Below are 14,629 nucleotides of genomic sequence, written 5' to 3'. Positions count from 1 at the left end.
CTGGGTCGGGAAGATCCCCTGGAGAAAAAAATGGCAACTCATTCCAGTATTCTTGCCTGGAGAGTTCTATGGGCAGAGGAGCCTTGTGGGTTATAGTCCATGGGGTCACAAAGAGTTGGACACAACTAAGTGACTAACACTTTCATTTCACGTGTGTGTGTGTGTGTGTGTGTGTGTATATACATATATGTATGTATTTATGTATAGATGTATCTCCCCATGTCCTTAACCATAGGGAAAAATTCTTTTTCTTTTTTTTCATTTTGCTACTTGCTTAGATTACTTTTTAAAATTTATTATTTATTTTGGCTGTGCTGGGTCTTCATTGCGGCTCTCAGGCTTCTCTAGTTGTGGCTCCTAGGCTCTAGAGTGCTTGGGTTCAGTCGTTGCAATTTGTAAACTTGGTTGCCGTATGTGGGATCTTTGTTTCCTGACCAGGGATTGAACCTGGGCCCCCTGCATTGAGAGTGTGGAGTCTTATCCACTGGACCACGAGGAAAGTCCCCACCACTTGCTTAGATTTTTAAATACCAGTTTTCTTTGCAAAAAGATCAGACCATGTGAAAAAGATCAGAAATGTGAAAAAGAAACAGAATTCCCAGTGTATGTGTGCTAAGTCGCTTCAGTCATATCCTAATCTTTGTGATGCTATGAACTTTAGCCCACCAGGCTCCTCTGTCCATGGGATTCTCCAGATAAGAGTACTGGAGCGTGTTGCCATGCCCTCCTCCAGGGAATTTTCCTGACCCAGGGATCGAACCTACATCTCTTATGTCTCCAGCATTGGCAGGCAGCTTCTTTACCTCTAGCTCAACCTGGGAAACCCTAGTATAAAAAATTCCCAGTGCACAGTATTAAAAAAAAAAAACACAGCTGTATAATTAACTCTGTTTTCAGGAATGGGATAAATATCAAGAGAGTCATTGGGTTCAAGTGAGTTTAAAGATTAACCTGAAAGAAGCTTTTCCTTGGCTGTGAAAGTCATTCAGTAGTGTCTGACTTTCTGCGACCCCATGGACTAGACAGTCCATGGAATTCTCCAGGCCAGAATAATGGAGTGGGTAGCCTATCCCTTCTCCAGTGGATCTTCCCAACCCAGGAGTTGAACCAAGGTCTCCTGCGTTGCAGGTGGATTCTTTACCAGCGGAGCTACCAGGGAAGCCTATAGAGACCAAAAATCTATGTTAGTCTAAGTTTTCACTGCTGCTGCTGCTGCTGCTAAGTCGCTTCAGTTGTGTCCGACTCTGTACGACCCCATAGATGGCAGCCCACCAGGCTCCACCGTCCCTGGGATTCTCCAGGCAAGAACACTGGAGTGGGTTGCCACTTCCTTCTCCAATGCATGAAAGTGAAAAGTGAAAGTGAAGTCGCTCAGTCGTGTCCGACTCTTAGTGACCCCATGGACTGCAGCCTACTAGGCTCCTGGGTCCATGGGATTTTCCAGGCAAGAGTACTAGAAAATGCTTTCAAAATTTCAAAACATCAGTCACTTTTCACTAATTTCTAACTAATTCACCAATTCCTAGTTCCTAGAAATATCTATAAAAATTCTTAAAATAGTCAAGGGCTATCTTACTATCTGGGTGAAAATTCTTACATGGTCTCGTAATCCAGGACCACAGAAGGAAAGGAACAGAGAAGAGCTGACTTCAGATGGCAGGGCCATGAAATTATTCTTCTGTTAGGAAGACTGTCCAAAACCCAAGTGGACAATAGTGGTGGGTGGCCAGGGGTAAGAGTTCTGAGGCAGTCCTGCTTGTCTTCAAGATTTACTTATTTTTTTAAGAAAGATTATTGTTTCTTTTTTTAAAAAACGTTACTTATTTTTTTGTCTTGGCTGAGTCTTTGTTGCTACTCAGGCTCCTCTCTAGTGGCGCACGGGCTTCTCATTGCTGTGGCTTCTCTAGTGACGGAGCACGGGCTCTAGAGCACAAGCTCAGTAGTTGTGGCTCGTGGGCTTAGCTGCTCGGTGGCATGTGGGATCTGCCTGGATCAGCAATCGAACCTGTGTCTCCTGCATTGGCAGGTGGATTCTTTGACCCACCAGGGAAGCCCCCAAGGTTTACTTATAACATTCTATTTTGTTCTCCCCAAAGCACCATCCTATAGAACCTTTCACGGTTCTGTTGTCGATGAGCCTACAATAGTTGAGTTCTGTCGTAGAGGGAATTGTTCCGTATCTGTGTCCTCCTATATAGTAGCCACTAGCCACTTGAAGTCTGGCTAGTGTGACTGGGGAACTGACGTTTTCAGTCAGCTTACATTTTACTTCATTTCAGTAGCCACACGTGGCTAGAGGTGACCAGATTGGACACCCATAAAGTCACACGGTGCTGTGACTTCAGCACCTTCTAGAAGATGCGGTGCAGTTGGGAGAATTGCACGAGACCAGTGGTTTCCCCACATGAGCGGACACCAGCATCATCACCTGGAAGGCTTGATAGAACACACGCTGCTGGGCTTCACCCCCAGGAGTTCTGACTCAGTGGGTCCAGGGTGGGTGAAGGTGCTGAGAATCTGCATTTCCAGCAGGTTCCCAGGTGATGCTGGGGATGCTGGTCTGTGAGCACAGGTGGGGAGGCAGGACGCTAGAGGAAGGGTAGTTCCCATTTGCTGGAGTCGTCAGTAGGTCTTGTTGGATCAGAGCTGCCCCCCACCCCTAGAAGAGGGCCTGCTTGCCTGCTTCTTGCTTTTCCAGGGTGGCTTTCAAGAGGTGGTCCTGTCAAAGGATGGATTGGCTTTGTGACCCCTTAATACGCTGCATGGTACTCTGTGGTTGGATGCGATGCCACAGTGACTGGAACCCCAGAAACATACGGGTGTGCACGCCTATGACCCTGAGGCTTCCCCCAGCGAGATGCTAGAGGTGGGCCAGGGTCCTCACGCCAGCCCCTCCCCTCAGGTCACCTTCCGCAACCCTGTCATTGAGAGGATCCCCCGGCTCCAACGACAGAAGAAGATTTTCTCCAAGCAGCAAGGTGAGAGGATGAACCAGAGCAGGGCAGAGACCAAGGGTACCGGACATGTCATGGAGGCTGACGTTCCCCCTCCCACCCCTCCCCAGGGAAGGCATTTCAGCGCGCTAGGCAGATGAACATCGACGTCGCCACCTGGGTGCGGCTGCTCCGCAGACTCATCCCCAACGCTGCGGCCACTGGTACCTTCAGCCCGGGGGCGTCACCAGGACCTGAGGCTCGGTCCATGGGGTAAGCAGAGGGTGGAGCCCTGGGAGGCCGGCTGCCCCTGGCTGCTTTCCTGGGTGCCGGGTCTTAGATGTGCCCTCCTTCCTTGTGCCGCAGTGACATATCTGTGGAGAAGCTGAACCTTGGGGCTGAGACAGACAGCTCACCCCAGAAGAGCCCTCTGGGTCCTCCTTCCAGCCCATCCAGTCTGGTGAGTACCCTCCTTGGCCCAGCTCAGGTTCCAAGCTCTCGCCAGGAACTTCCTTGGTCACACAGCACATCTCTGCCAGAGCTAGGGTCTCATTTTCTGTCCCAGATAAAAACATGAGCTTGGGAGCCAGGCCACCTGGGTCCCACTGCTGCTCTGTTGCCTCCTATCTGTGTGACCCACACCAAGCCGCTTCAGCTCTTGGTGCTTAGTGTACCACCCTGGAAAACGATCAATTTTAAAACTCATGTCGATGACAGGAGTCACATTAGTGGTTTCCTCTGGGCAGTTTATTGACGGGAGGGCAGACTCAGGAGAGCCTGCCAGCATGATGAAAATGTTCTGAAGCTTGATCTAGGTCAGAGGGCAGTACACTGTTTCTGGAAAGGACCATATCGTCAGTATTTTCAGCTGTGTGGGTCAGACGGGTCACAGTGATGACTCGTCAATACTACTGTCATAGAAAGCAGCAACACGAGATACAGACACGAAGGGGTGTGGCTCTGCACTGGGAAAGCCTTACTGAATGTCATATCCCTTTCAGGAATCATGAACTATTTTTCTTCTTTTGATTTTTCTCCTCAACCCTTTAAAAACATAAAAATGATTCTTAGCTTACAGACTGTACGAAACACGGAGTTTACCAACCCCTGGTCTAGTTCACAGGCATCTGGGTAGACACATATATAAGAGCTGGTCCCATTACCCACCCCACTGAATGCATTTTATACCTCATTTTCTAAAAAATGGCAGCAATAATAATACATGCTTCATGGCATTAAATGAGATACCTCATTAAATAGATTAATTTGGCAAAACAAAAAAAAAATCCAAAAGTTGAATAACACTGAATGCTGGAGAGGATGTGGGAAAACAGGCAGTCAGTCAGTGGGAGGCATATGAATCACTACATCGTCTTGGGAGGGCTAGCTGGCTGAGGTAAAAATGGGTATTATCTTGACCTAGATGTTCCACTCCTGGACATCTGTGATGGCCATTCACACACATGCACAAAAAAATGCTTGAATGGGTATAAAATACATCTAGAAGGGTACCCATGATATCATCAACAGCAGCTGGCTCTGGGGAGAGCAGCTGGGGCAGGAAAAACTGTATTTCCTACTGTATACCTGTTTGCACTGGTTGAACCTTTAAAACTATCTCTATAGTGGGGAATGATGGACCAGTAGATAAATTTTCTTCCGCTTAAATTTTTAATTTTGATTCTTCGTTATATATGCATATGATGTAAGGAAACAGCTTGTTCCATAAGGCTGTTACCAATAAAGGCAATAGGTTAGAAGTATTGGAGCTTCAGCAACAGTCCTCCCAATGACTGTTCAGGTTGATTTCCTTTAGGATTGACTGGTTTGATCTCCTTGCTGTCCAAAGGACTCTCAAGAATCTTTTCTAGCACCACAATTCAAAGGCATCAGTTTTTCAGCCCTCAGCCTTCTTTATGGTCCAGCTCTCACATCTGTACATGACTCTTGGAAAAACCATAGCTTTGACTCTACGGAGAGGAGAGGTCAGTTTGGAGATGGGTCATGTCCGTTGTGGTTATGGGTTGTTGTACTCTGACCTCCTCCCTCCGTCACAGAGTTCTCCGACCCAGGCAACCACTGCCGCTCCCGAGCTGCCCTCAGAGACCCCGGAGACCCCAAGCCCCGCGCTGTGCAGGTGACACCCCGCCCCTGGCCACCACCCACCACCCCTGCCCGCTGTCCCTTCCCCACTAGTCCCATCTTTCTGCAGCCCTCTGAGGAAGTCACCCCTGACCCTCGAGGATTTCAAGTTCCTGGCAGTGCTGGGCCGGGGTCACTTTGGGAAGGTGAGGAATGGGGGGGTGAGGAGTTGGGGGGCTGCGGGTCCAGACCCCCCAGGTCCTTGGACTGGCCACTAAGGCCACCCCTGTGACCGCTGTGGTTTCAGGTGCTGCTCTCCGAATTCCGGCCCAGCGGGGAGCTGTTCGCCATCAAGGCTTTGAAGAAAGGGGACATTGTGGCCCGAGACGAGGTGGAGAGGTGGGGAGCCTGCTCATGCCCTCTGAGAACTTCAGTCTTCTCTTCTGGAAAGTGGGAGACAGAGCACTCCCTTCCTGGGAGTTGCTGTGAGAATGATTCATAGCAGTCATTCCTACTTACTAAGCTAGTTGTCGTTGAGTTGCTAAGTCGTGTCTGACTCTTTTGCGACCCCGTGTAGCCCACCAGGCTCCTCTGTCCATGGGATTTCCCAGGCAAGAATACTGGAGTGGGTTGCCATTTCCTTCTCCCTGGAATCTTCCCAACCCAGGGATCGAACCTGGGTCTCCTGCATCGCAGGTAGTCTCTTGCATTGCAGGCATATTCTTTTACCGACTGAGCCACCAGTATTTAATGACTCTTAGCAAGCACCCATCATATCCTTTACATTCAGTAACTCGTTCCTCACAACAACTCTAAGAGGTCAGCACTGTTATGGTCCCAGTTCTGCTGATGGCAGAGAGAGATTGAGCAAATTGCCCAAGGTCACATAGCCAGTAAGCAGCAGATCTGGGATTTGAACTTAGGGACTGGGGTTCTGAAGCCTGTGCTATTAATGGTGCCATGTACTGCCTCTGCTCTGGGGTCAGGACCCTGAGTTCAAATCCTGCCTCTGCTACAGATGTGCATAGAAACCTTAGAGTGGTCACTTTACCCTCTGAACCTCAGCCTCCCCATCTATAAAAGGGGAGTAATAATTCCTTTCTTGCAGGGTTGCTGGGTGAATTGAATGGGAGGATGCCTCTAGATCATTCTGCAGAGTGCCGTGTGCCCTGTAAATGCCCAGTAGAGGCACTGAGATAGTCCCAGTCTTCTTGACATCCTTTTATTAACCAGGAATCTGACTTAGACAGGCTTAAGCAAATGGAGGAATTTATTGCTCTGGATCAGAAAAGTCCAGGGGTGGGCTACCTTCAGGCATGGCTGTATCCAGGTGCTCAGTTGATGTCTCTCACTTCTGCTTTTATCTGTGTGGGCTTTGCTTGTACTCCCCTCATAGCGTCAGAGATGCCTCCTACTTTAGCACTTTAAGGCTCATCTGCCGGCTTTGGCCCTTCTCCCTTATTCATTCCTGCAGAAATCTTGAGTTTGAATCCATTGGCTTGGCTTGCCATTCATGAACCAATTCCTGGCCTGGGAGATGGGGTGCTCTGAAGGGAAGTAACAGTTCCCATGGTGGTTTCCCAAAAGGAAGTCAGGGGACTGTTACTAGGACAATGGATGGATTCTGGGTGCCTCTTGAGCAGATTCAGAAGCATTAAGCAACTTGCCCAAGTGTGCACAGCCATTCAAGGCCCTTAAGCAAACATGATGATTGAGGACTCTAGGGAGTGACAGGAGTCAGGGGTGGTGAGCTGCTGTGTTCTCTGACCCCTGTCCCCCTCCCCCCTGCCCTGCCCAGCCTGATGTGTGAGAAACGGATCTTGGCAGCTGTGACCAACGCGGGACACCCCTTTTTGGTGAACCTGTTTGGCTGTTTCCAGACACCAGAGCATGTGTGCTTTGTGATGGAGTACTCAGCCGGCGGGGACCTGATGCTGCACATCCACAGTGACGTGTTCTCGGAGCCTCGTGCTGTGTGAGCCTGGCACCCTGCCTCCCCACACCTCCTGGAGTTATGGGGGACTGAGAGGGGCTTTTGACGATGTGGGAGCCTTCTGTGACCCTCCTACCTTGCCTGGAGATCCAGCTCCCTCATACCAGCCTCTTTCTGCAGCTTTTATTCGGCCTGTGTGGTGCTGGGGCTGCAGTTTCTCCACGAACACAAGATTGTCTACAGGTGTGTGTGTGTGTGTGTGTGCGTGCGTGCGCGCGTGTGCATACATGCACATACCTGCTCTGCCCACTGGGGGGCCCTCAGGCTTCAGGCAGAACCCACATCCCCACTCATCCCTCCTTATATTCTTCCACTCCCTCTCACAGGGACCTCAAGTTGGACAATTTGCTTCTGGACACCGAGGGCTATGTCAAGATTGCAGACTTTGGCCTCTGCAAGGAGGGTGAGGGGCGGGGTTCGGGTCTGAGGGGCTGACTTCTGGGGTTCAGACAGAGAAGGGAGGTAATGGAGTCCTCCAGCCCCACCTGGCTGACCCCTACCAGGTTCCTAGGACTGGCTGTCTAGACCACCCCATGTTGGGCTGGGCTAGAGCTGTGACCTCCCCCATAACCTCACGTGGCCTTCCTGCCCCCCCAGGGATGGGCTATGGGGACCGGACCAGCACTTTTTGTGGGACCCCAGAGTTCCTGGCGCCTGAGGTGCTGACGGACACATCGTACACTCGGGCGGTGGACTGGTGGGGACTGGGCGTGTTGCTCTATGAGATGCTGGTTGGTGAGGTGAGATCCCAGGCAGCTCCACCCTGCCTGTCCCTGGTAACCTACGTGTGTGCTGGTGAGGTGGGAGGGTTGTTGTTTAATCACTAAGTCATGCCCAACTCTTGGTGACATTGTGGACTGTAGCCTGCCAGGCTCCTCTGCCCATGGGATTTTCCAGGCAAGAACACAGGAGTGGGTTGCCATTTCCTTCTCCAGGGAATCTTCCTGACCCAGAGATCGAACCAGCGTCTCCTGCCTTGGCAGGCGGGTTCTTTGCCGCTGATCCAGTAGGGGAGCCAGTAGGGGGAGGGTGTCAGATTCACCCTCCACTATGTGCTGTCTGATTGAGGACAGGTAGCTCTGCCTCCTTGGCCTCAGTTTATGCGTCTGTAAATTGGGGTCCTTCCCCTCCCAAGTGAGCCGTGTCAAAGTACAGTTGGAGCCCTGGGTGGATGGAACCGGGCGCGGTGTGGTAAAGAGGGGCCTAATTCACCCAAGCTCTCCTTGTCCCAGTCCCCATTCCCAGGGGACGACGAGGAGGAGGTATTTGACAGCATCGTCAACGATGAGGTTCGGTACCCCCGCTTCCTGTCAGCTGAAGCCATCGGCATCATGCGCAGGGTAGGGACCCCCGCCCAACTTGGGGTGAGCCAGGGGAAGTGACCCTGGGGCTGAGAAGGGAAACACTGACATGGAACTCCCTCCACCCAGCTATTGCGGAGGAATCCAGAGCGGAGGTTGGGATCCAGCGAGAGGGACGCCGAGGATGTGAAAAAACAGCCTTTCTTCAGGGTGAAGTCTCCCATCCCCAAGACCCTTTCCCCCATGCCCAAGACTTAGTGGCTTCACTTCCAACGTTGTTACCTCCCCTCAACACCCACCTGCCTTTGCTTCCTCCCATTTACCCCACTGACCTCCCTACACCACCCAAGTTAACTACAGGCTGGCCTGTTGGGGAGCACTGCTCTGTGTATGAGCCCAGCCGCCCCCCCCATACACTCATACTGTAATCCTTCCTGAGCCCCCAGCATGCCCGCCCCACCTCTGTCGTGTGACTCTATGTTGATTCTCAAAGAACCAGACTCAGGGTGCAAGGAGCAGACCCTCCTGCGGTCTGACCCAAGCCTCCCCTGGTGACCTCTGCCTTCCTTGCCCTGCAGACCCTGGGCTGGGATGCCCTGCTGGCCCGGCGCCTGCCACCGCCTTTCGTACCCACGCTGGCCGGCCGCACTGATGTCAGCAACTTCGACGAGGAATTCACGGGGGAGACCCCCACGCTGAGCCCACCCCGCGACGCACGGCCCCTCACGGCCACGGAGCAGGCGGCCTTCCGGGACTTCGACTTTGTGGCCGGGGCCTGCTAGCCCCCTCCCCCGCCCCTGTCCTCACCGAGCTGTTAGTAGTTTTTAAAAAGGCCTTTGGGGTTTGCCCCATCCATGCATCCTCCGATTCTTTTTGTGCACGATGGTGGGGGCGGGGAGGAATGTTTGGAGGTGGGAAGAGTTGGGAAGGGAAGCAGTGGGTGACTGGCGGCATAGGAAGTGATGGGGAAATGCCCTGGATTATGGTGGGGGATCATATGAAGAGGGGCCAAGGTATGGTGAAGACTCAGGCCTGTGACTGGTGGAGAGCCTAGGTGAGCTGCGATGGGAGAGGGTTCAGAGTTGTGTAGAGGAATTAGAGGCCCGTAATGGGGCGTGGCTTGTGGGTAGGGTCTTGGGGTTGTGTTGGGGGAGCTCAGGGCCACGATGAGCGAATGGTTGTGGGAGTCATTCCTGATGGCGACAGGGGCGACTAGCGCCCCCAAACCCTCTTGATCTGCTCCCAGCGGAGCCCCCCGCCCCAGGACTGTGACCATGGCGTTTTGCGCATGCTTCTACAACTCCCGCTCTGCGTCCCCCCCCGCCCCCGCGTGGCAAGTTCAAGAACTGCACGCCCCGGGGGCGTACACAGCGCCTCTGTCGCCTCCGCGCGGCCACCAGGGTGCTGCAGCCCGGACAGGACCCACCGCCCTGGGCTTGTCCGCAAAAAGATTTCATTCCCCGAAGTCTCTGCGCTGCGGACCTGAGGCCAGTCCCGGGTGGTCTGGCTTAGACACCGGGCGTGCCTAAAAGGAACTGAGGCCACTGTGCCGAGAACTCCGCAGCGAGCTGGCCTCCCAGGTGCTCCTGGTTAGGCCCAGCCCTGCATGGCTGCCCTTGGCGCCTGCCCTTGAAGGCAGCAGGCGAAGCAGTTGGCGAAGCACTGCCTGGCGCAGCAAGATGTACACCCAGGGGTCCAGAATCTGGTTCCACGAGGCGAGGCGCACGGCCAAAAACAGCGGCCGCTGCAGGGAGCTGGAGCCCCAGCCTGCGACGGCCAGCACCACCACCACCTGCGGGAAAAGGTGGCGTGAACGGTGGGGTGGGGTAAGAAAAGGGGTCTGGGGAAGGGTAGGGCTAGGATGGGTGGGTGCGTGCCTGGGAAGTAAGGGGGCTGTGAGGAGGGACGGAATGTGAAAGTAAGTGGGAGTCTAATTGGGAAGGAGCTGTGGGGGGTGGGGGGGGAGCGGGGTCTTACAGAGCATGGCAGAATCAAAGGCCTTCATTGGCTGTGCGCTCAGGCGAGAAAGAAGTCCCAGATATCCCAAAGGACAGAGGATCGAAGAAGAGGCTTTCCTGGTGGCTCAGTGGTAAAGAATCTGCTTGCCAGTGCAGGAGATGCGGGTTCGATCCTTGGTCTGGGAAGATTTACCACATGCCAGCTGGGAGGCTAAGCCAGAGCACCACAACTGCTGAGCCTGTTCTCTGGAGCCTGGAAGCTGCAACTATTGAGCCCACATGCTACTACTGCTGAAGCCCATGCATCCTAGAGCCCGTACCGGGCAATAAGACACTGGGCAAAAGAGAAGCCCGCGCACCACGAGAGGAAAAGCCCCTGAAGCAACTAACACCCAGCACAGCCAAAAATAAAATTATAGGAAAAAAAGAAAAGGAGAGGGGTGGTGATACTGGAAGGGAGCTAGGGAATGAAGGCACTTAGGAGGGTGGGGTTGGAAGGGGAGGCTTGCCTGGATCCGGTGAACTACACAGACCCCAGGAAGGAGTAAGACAAGGGGCCTAGGAAGAGTGGGACGTCAGAGGGAGAGAGCAAAGGATGGACTCTGGCAGGTGGGGGCCTCAAGAGGGCAGAGCTCTGGCTGGGTCAGGGAGAAAGGACTCAGGATGGAAAAGGGTGGGAGGGGTCACGGAGGGCGTGGGAAGGCGCAGGGGTGGAGTGGACCTGTGCGCCCCTCACCAGCAGGGGACTCCAGCAGATACACGACACCACCATGATGCCTACGAGCTGGCCCACCATCTCCACGTCGTGGGCGCGGGCTCTGCGCGAGGAGCCACGGCCCGGAGAGCCGCCCGGGGCGGCGGAGGCCGAAGCGACGGACGAGGCAGATGAAGCGGAGGCCGAGCGGGGTCCGCGCCCTCCCCAGTGACGGCGGCTGTCGGGGCCTCCTCCGGCTGGGAAGTGCCGTCGAGAGCGGCGGCGCCGCCAACGGGCGCGCAGCAGGGCCAGGCCGCTGAGCGTGTTGCACAGGAGCGCGGCGAGCAACGAAGCCAAGCCAAGGCCGGCGAAGAGGCCGGCGAGCAGCGCCTGGCGCCAGCCTCCCGCCGGGCCCAGCCCGATGAAGCACCACGTGCCGGGGTACTGCAGCTCATAGCGGCCTACGCGCGCCAGCGGCAGCAGCGCCACGGCCAAGGCCACGGCGGCCAGCGCTGCCAGAGCCAGCCGCGCACGGGCCACCGAGACGCGGGCTGCATGCAACAGCGGCCGCGTGACGCCCACGCAGCGCTCCACGGCCATGCCGCAGCCCAGCAGCAGCGGGCACAGGCCGAAGAAGACCATGCAGCCGCCTAGGAAGTGGCAGGCGCCGCCAGCAGGCGCGCGCCCCGCCGCGTACAGGCGCAGCACCAGCGCACCCGGAATCACGTGGCCGGCCAGGTCGGTGGCCAGCAGGCTGGCGACGAACAGCAGGAAGGTGGCTGCTGAGCGGCGGCGCCGCAGACGGCCCGCGGCCTGCGCCAGAAGCCCCAGCGCCAGCACGTTGGACACGGCGCCCAGCGTCATGGAGAAGATGGGCAGCGCGGGCGATGCCCCCGCCAGGCCCAACGGTGGTCCGGCGGACGTGTTGGGGGAGCCGGGTGCCGTGCACGTGGTCGCCTCGCCCGCCAGGCTCAGGTTGAGGGGCCCGCAGGGGCTCATGTCAGGTGCTGGGGGTGGGGCTGGGAAGAGGAGAGGAGGGGAAGGTGAAGTCCCGCCGCCGTTGGCCTGGGACCAGCTGGTTTTCCCCTCCCAGATCATCCCGACCCATTTGACTTCACAGTTCTCTTATGGACCCTGTAGCCATGGCAACTCTAAATAACTCTGGCTGCCCCATGCCTGATCCAGTTCTCCTCCTCTGCCCCTAATCAGCCAATCTCTTGCTCCCGGCCCCAGTTGGCCCTCACGCACCCCTCCTCTGATCATCAGGGCTCACCTGGCTTCAACCCACCTGTCTCCAAACCCACTTCTGAGCCTTACCCACCCACCTGACACCCACCTTCCATTCTGACACCACCACAAAGTCCTGGCCCCCCAGCCCTCTCTGATAACCATTAACCCTTTTCTGATCCCAGGGCCCCACCTGACCTCACTGCCCCTTCTCTGACCATCACCATGTCCCCTTTACTCCAGACCCACCCTGCATGTTCACAGCCCCACCTCTCCCACCATGGGCACATCGCTCCCCACCACTTTCCCCTGGGCCTTATCCCGGTTCCTTTAATCCCCATCTCTGTCCCCATAGTTCCATTTCTGTCCTCAAGGCCACATCTCGGTGCCCACAGAGGTGTCCTTGTTCCCATAATCCATCTCCCTTGGCCACACCTCTGGCCTGTCCTCAGAGCCCCAGCCCTGTGCCCCCCCTCCCATCTCTGAACTCCCTTGCTGTTACCAACCCAGGCCCAACCTGTGACCACTGCTGCCACCCCCTGGATGCCCAGTTTCCTCCTGCTGGCTCCACGTCCCCAGCCCCAGAGGCCTCAAGGCTGACCCATCACCATCCATTCCTTGATACCCCCTGGTGAGGGCTGAGGGGGCAGAACTGCTAGGTCTTACACAAAAAGAGAGGCTGGAAGAGGATAAGATCAGCTGAGACAGACAGATGGACAGAGAGTCAAAAAACACAGGAAGCACAGGCTGGGGGAGCCCCTTCCTTCCTCCCCCACTGACATCCTCAGGCCCAAGCCTTCTTACCCGGTGCTGCCTCGGACACAGGGTCCCCATCGCCTGCCGTTTGGCTCCTGCTGCCCCGCTGCTCCGCTGCCCAGCTGCACCCCAGCCTGCTGCGCCCGAGCTCTCCGACAGGCTGCTCCCTCCCCCCTCCCTCCCTCCTGGGGCGGCTCCTCCGCTCCCTGCCTCCTGCCACTGCCCACTCCAGCCTCCAGGGGCCGTTCCACTCGTTGTATGCCTTCGGGGGGACCTGGGTTGGCAGGGACCACCCCCCCCCCGCACTCCTGGCAATGGTCAGGGACCACTCCCAGACATTAGTTCCCCTCATGAGGAAGTGGGGGCGGGCCTCCAGGAAGTTGGCCTGTCCCCCTTGCCCCGTGACCCTCTTCCCCTGGTGGGACGGGAGCAGCCCCCTTCCCCGCCCCCCAGGCGTGGGCCTCTTGCCTGCCTCATTAATAAAGCGGATAAAATCTAAACACTGGAAAATGTGAGTGTCGCCCAGGGCAGGCGGGGGCGGCTTAGGGGGGTGCCGCTACCCCCACCAGGGCTGCAAGGTGAGAGAGCGAGTCCTGAGTGGGGCCAGCGGCAGCCCCTTGCCCTGATAGAGGCTTCCCAGATGCTGGGTGGGTGGTGGTGGGCAGAGCCTTGCGGGGACCAGCTTGGATCAGGCCCAGCCGGACTAGGAGATCCGCCCATTATTTATACAGGGGCTTAAAGTCCAGGCCTCCGGCCAGTCATACCCCTGGAAGGGAGAGGGAGGAGGCCGAAGGGGGGCAGGGGGACCAGGAGGTGTGGTAACCAGCAGGCAGTCTCCTAGATCCTGCTTTAGGACGTGGTCCCAAGTCACAGATAGCCACACCTGTGGGCACACAGCTGCATCCTCACCACCTGCCCCAAGTAGAATCACATCCCTGAGGGGCACATGCACGCGCATGCACACACACATGCACGCATACACACACACACGGTCTCACACCCAAACATACACAACTGTATCCCTTAACATTCCAAGACCCCACCACCATCATGGCCTGTTTCCAGCCCAGCAGCAGCCACATTTCTCAGACCCTAAACGTCAGCCACTGTCACACAGTGTCACCCCCAATGCCAGAGACACATCCATGGTTACAGACTCCAGCACCCTGAAATACAGGCCCCTGAGAAAGGGACCATCACACCCCTAGTTACTGAGTCACTCAGTTGTGTCTGACTCTTTTGCAACCCCATGGACTGTAGCCCGCCAGTCTCCTCTGTCCATGGGATTTCCCAGGCAAGAATACCAGAGTGGGTTGCCATTTCTTTCTCCATGGCATCTTCCGGACCCAGGGATTGAACCCCCATCTCCTATGTTGGAGGTGGATTCTTTATGGAGCCACCTGGGAAGTCCATCACACCCCTTAGTGCCATCAAATAGTCTGACCCAGCACCTTGAGCAGTACACACAACTGCCAACACTGACAGAGGCCCCCAGCCACACCCCAAATCACCCAGAGATGCCCCTAACAGTCCAAGACAGGCCCCACAGGTACACACTGCATATGCCTGAGACATAAGGAGTGGTACCCCCTAGATACCCCAAGATCTAGCCAGTCACACCCCTAGTAACAGCAACACCCAGAGAAACCTGCTTATGGCACTGGACACCCCAAGATGCAGTCACA

The 14,629-nt window shown here is 55.7% G+C and overlaps 2 protein-coding genes across 5 annotated transcripts in view; one reads left to right on the top strand and one right to left on the bottom strand.

Annotated features, from left to right (window-relative positions):
- The window catches only part of PKN1 (protein kinase N1), a 28,501-nt gene extending 19,333 nt beyond the window's left edge, over positions 1-9,168 (top strand). For all 4 annotated transcript variants that reach the window (XM_081501342.1, XM_081501341.1, XM_081501339.1 and 1 more), the window contains exons 10-22: positions 2,903-2,978; positions 3,065-3,206; positions 3,300-3,393; positions 4,991-5,070; positions 5,146-5,221; positions 5,323-5,414; positions 6,814-6,990; positions 7,129-7,191; positions 7,335-7,411; positions 7,606-7,748; positions 8,241-8,348; positions 8,439-8,519; positions 8,888-9,168. In XM_081501342.1, the coding sequence (XP_081357468.1) occupies positions 2,903-2,978; positions 3,065-3,206; positions 3,300-3,393; positions 4,991-5,070; positions 5,146-5,221; positions 5,323-5,414; positions 6,814-6,990; positions 7,129-7,191; positions 7,335-7,411; positions 7,606-7,748; positions 8,241-8,348; positions 8,439-8,519; positions 8,888-9,091 (1,413 nt within the window). In that variant the 3' untranslated portion in view covers positions 9,092-9,168. The remainder of the gene's footprint in view (positions 1-2,902; positions 2,979-3,064; positions 3,207-3,299; positions 3,394-4,990; positions 5,071-5,145; positions 5,222-5,322; positions 5,415-6,813; positions 6,991-7,128; positions 7,192-7,334; positions 7,412-7,605; positions 7,749-8,240; positions 8,349-8,438; positions 8,520-8,887) is intronic.
- On the bottom strand, positions 6,268-13,201 carry PTGER1 (prostaglandin E receptor 1). The gene is made up of 3 exons (XM_081501343.1): positions 12,993-13,201; positions 11,004-11,980; positions 6,268-10,101 (listed from the first exon to the last, which is right to left on the bottom strand). The coding sequence occupies exons 2-3, from the start codon at positions 11,958-11,960 to the stop codon at positions 9,835-9,837; spliced, it is 1,224 nt and encodes a 407-aa protein (XP_081357469.1). The 5' UTR covers positions 11,961-11,980; positions 12,993-13,201; the 3' UTR covers positions 6,268-9,834.
- Positions 13,202-14,629: the final 1,428 nt, after the last annotated feature.

Source organism: Giraffa tippelskirchi, chromosome 6 (assembly GCF_054371585.1).
Source record: "Giraffa tippelskirchi isolate mGirTip1 chromosome 6, T2T-mGirTip1v1.2.pri, whole genome shotgun sequence".
In the NCBI taxonomy this organism is placed as follows: Eukaryota; Metazoa; Chordata; class Mammalia; order Artiodactyla; family Giraffidae; genus Giraffa; species Giraffa tippelskirchi.
Note: the sequence above shows the minus strand (reverse complement) of the source record. Positions and strands in the feature narration are given on the sequence as shown.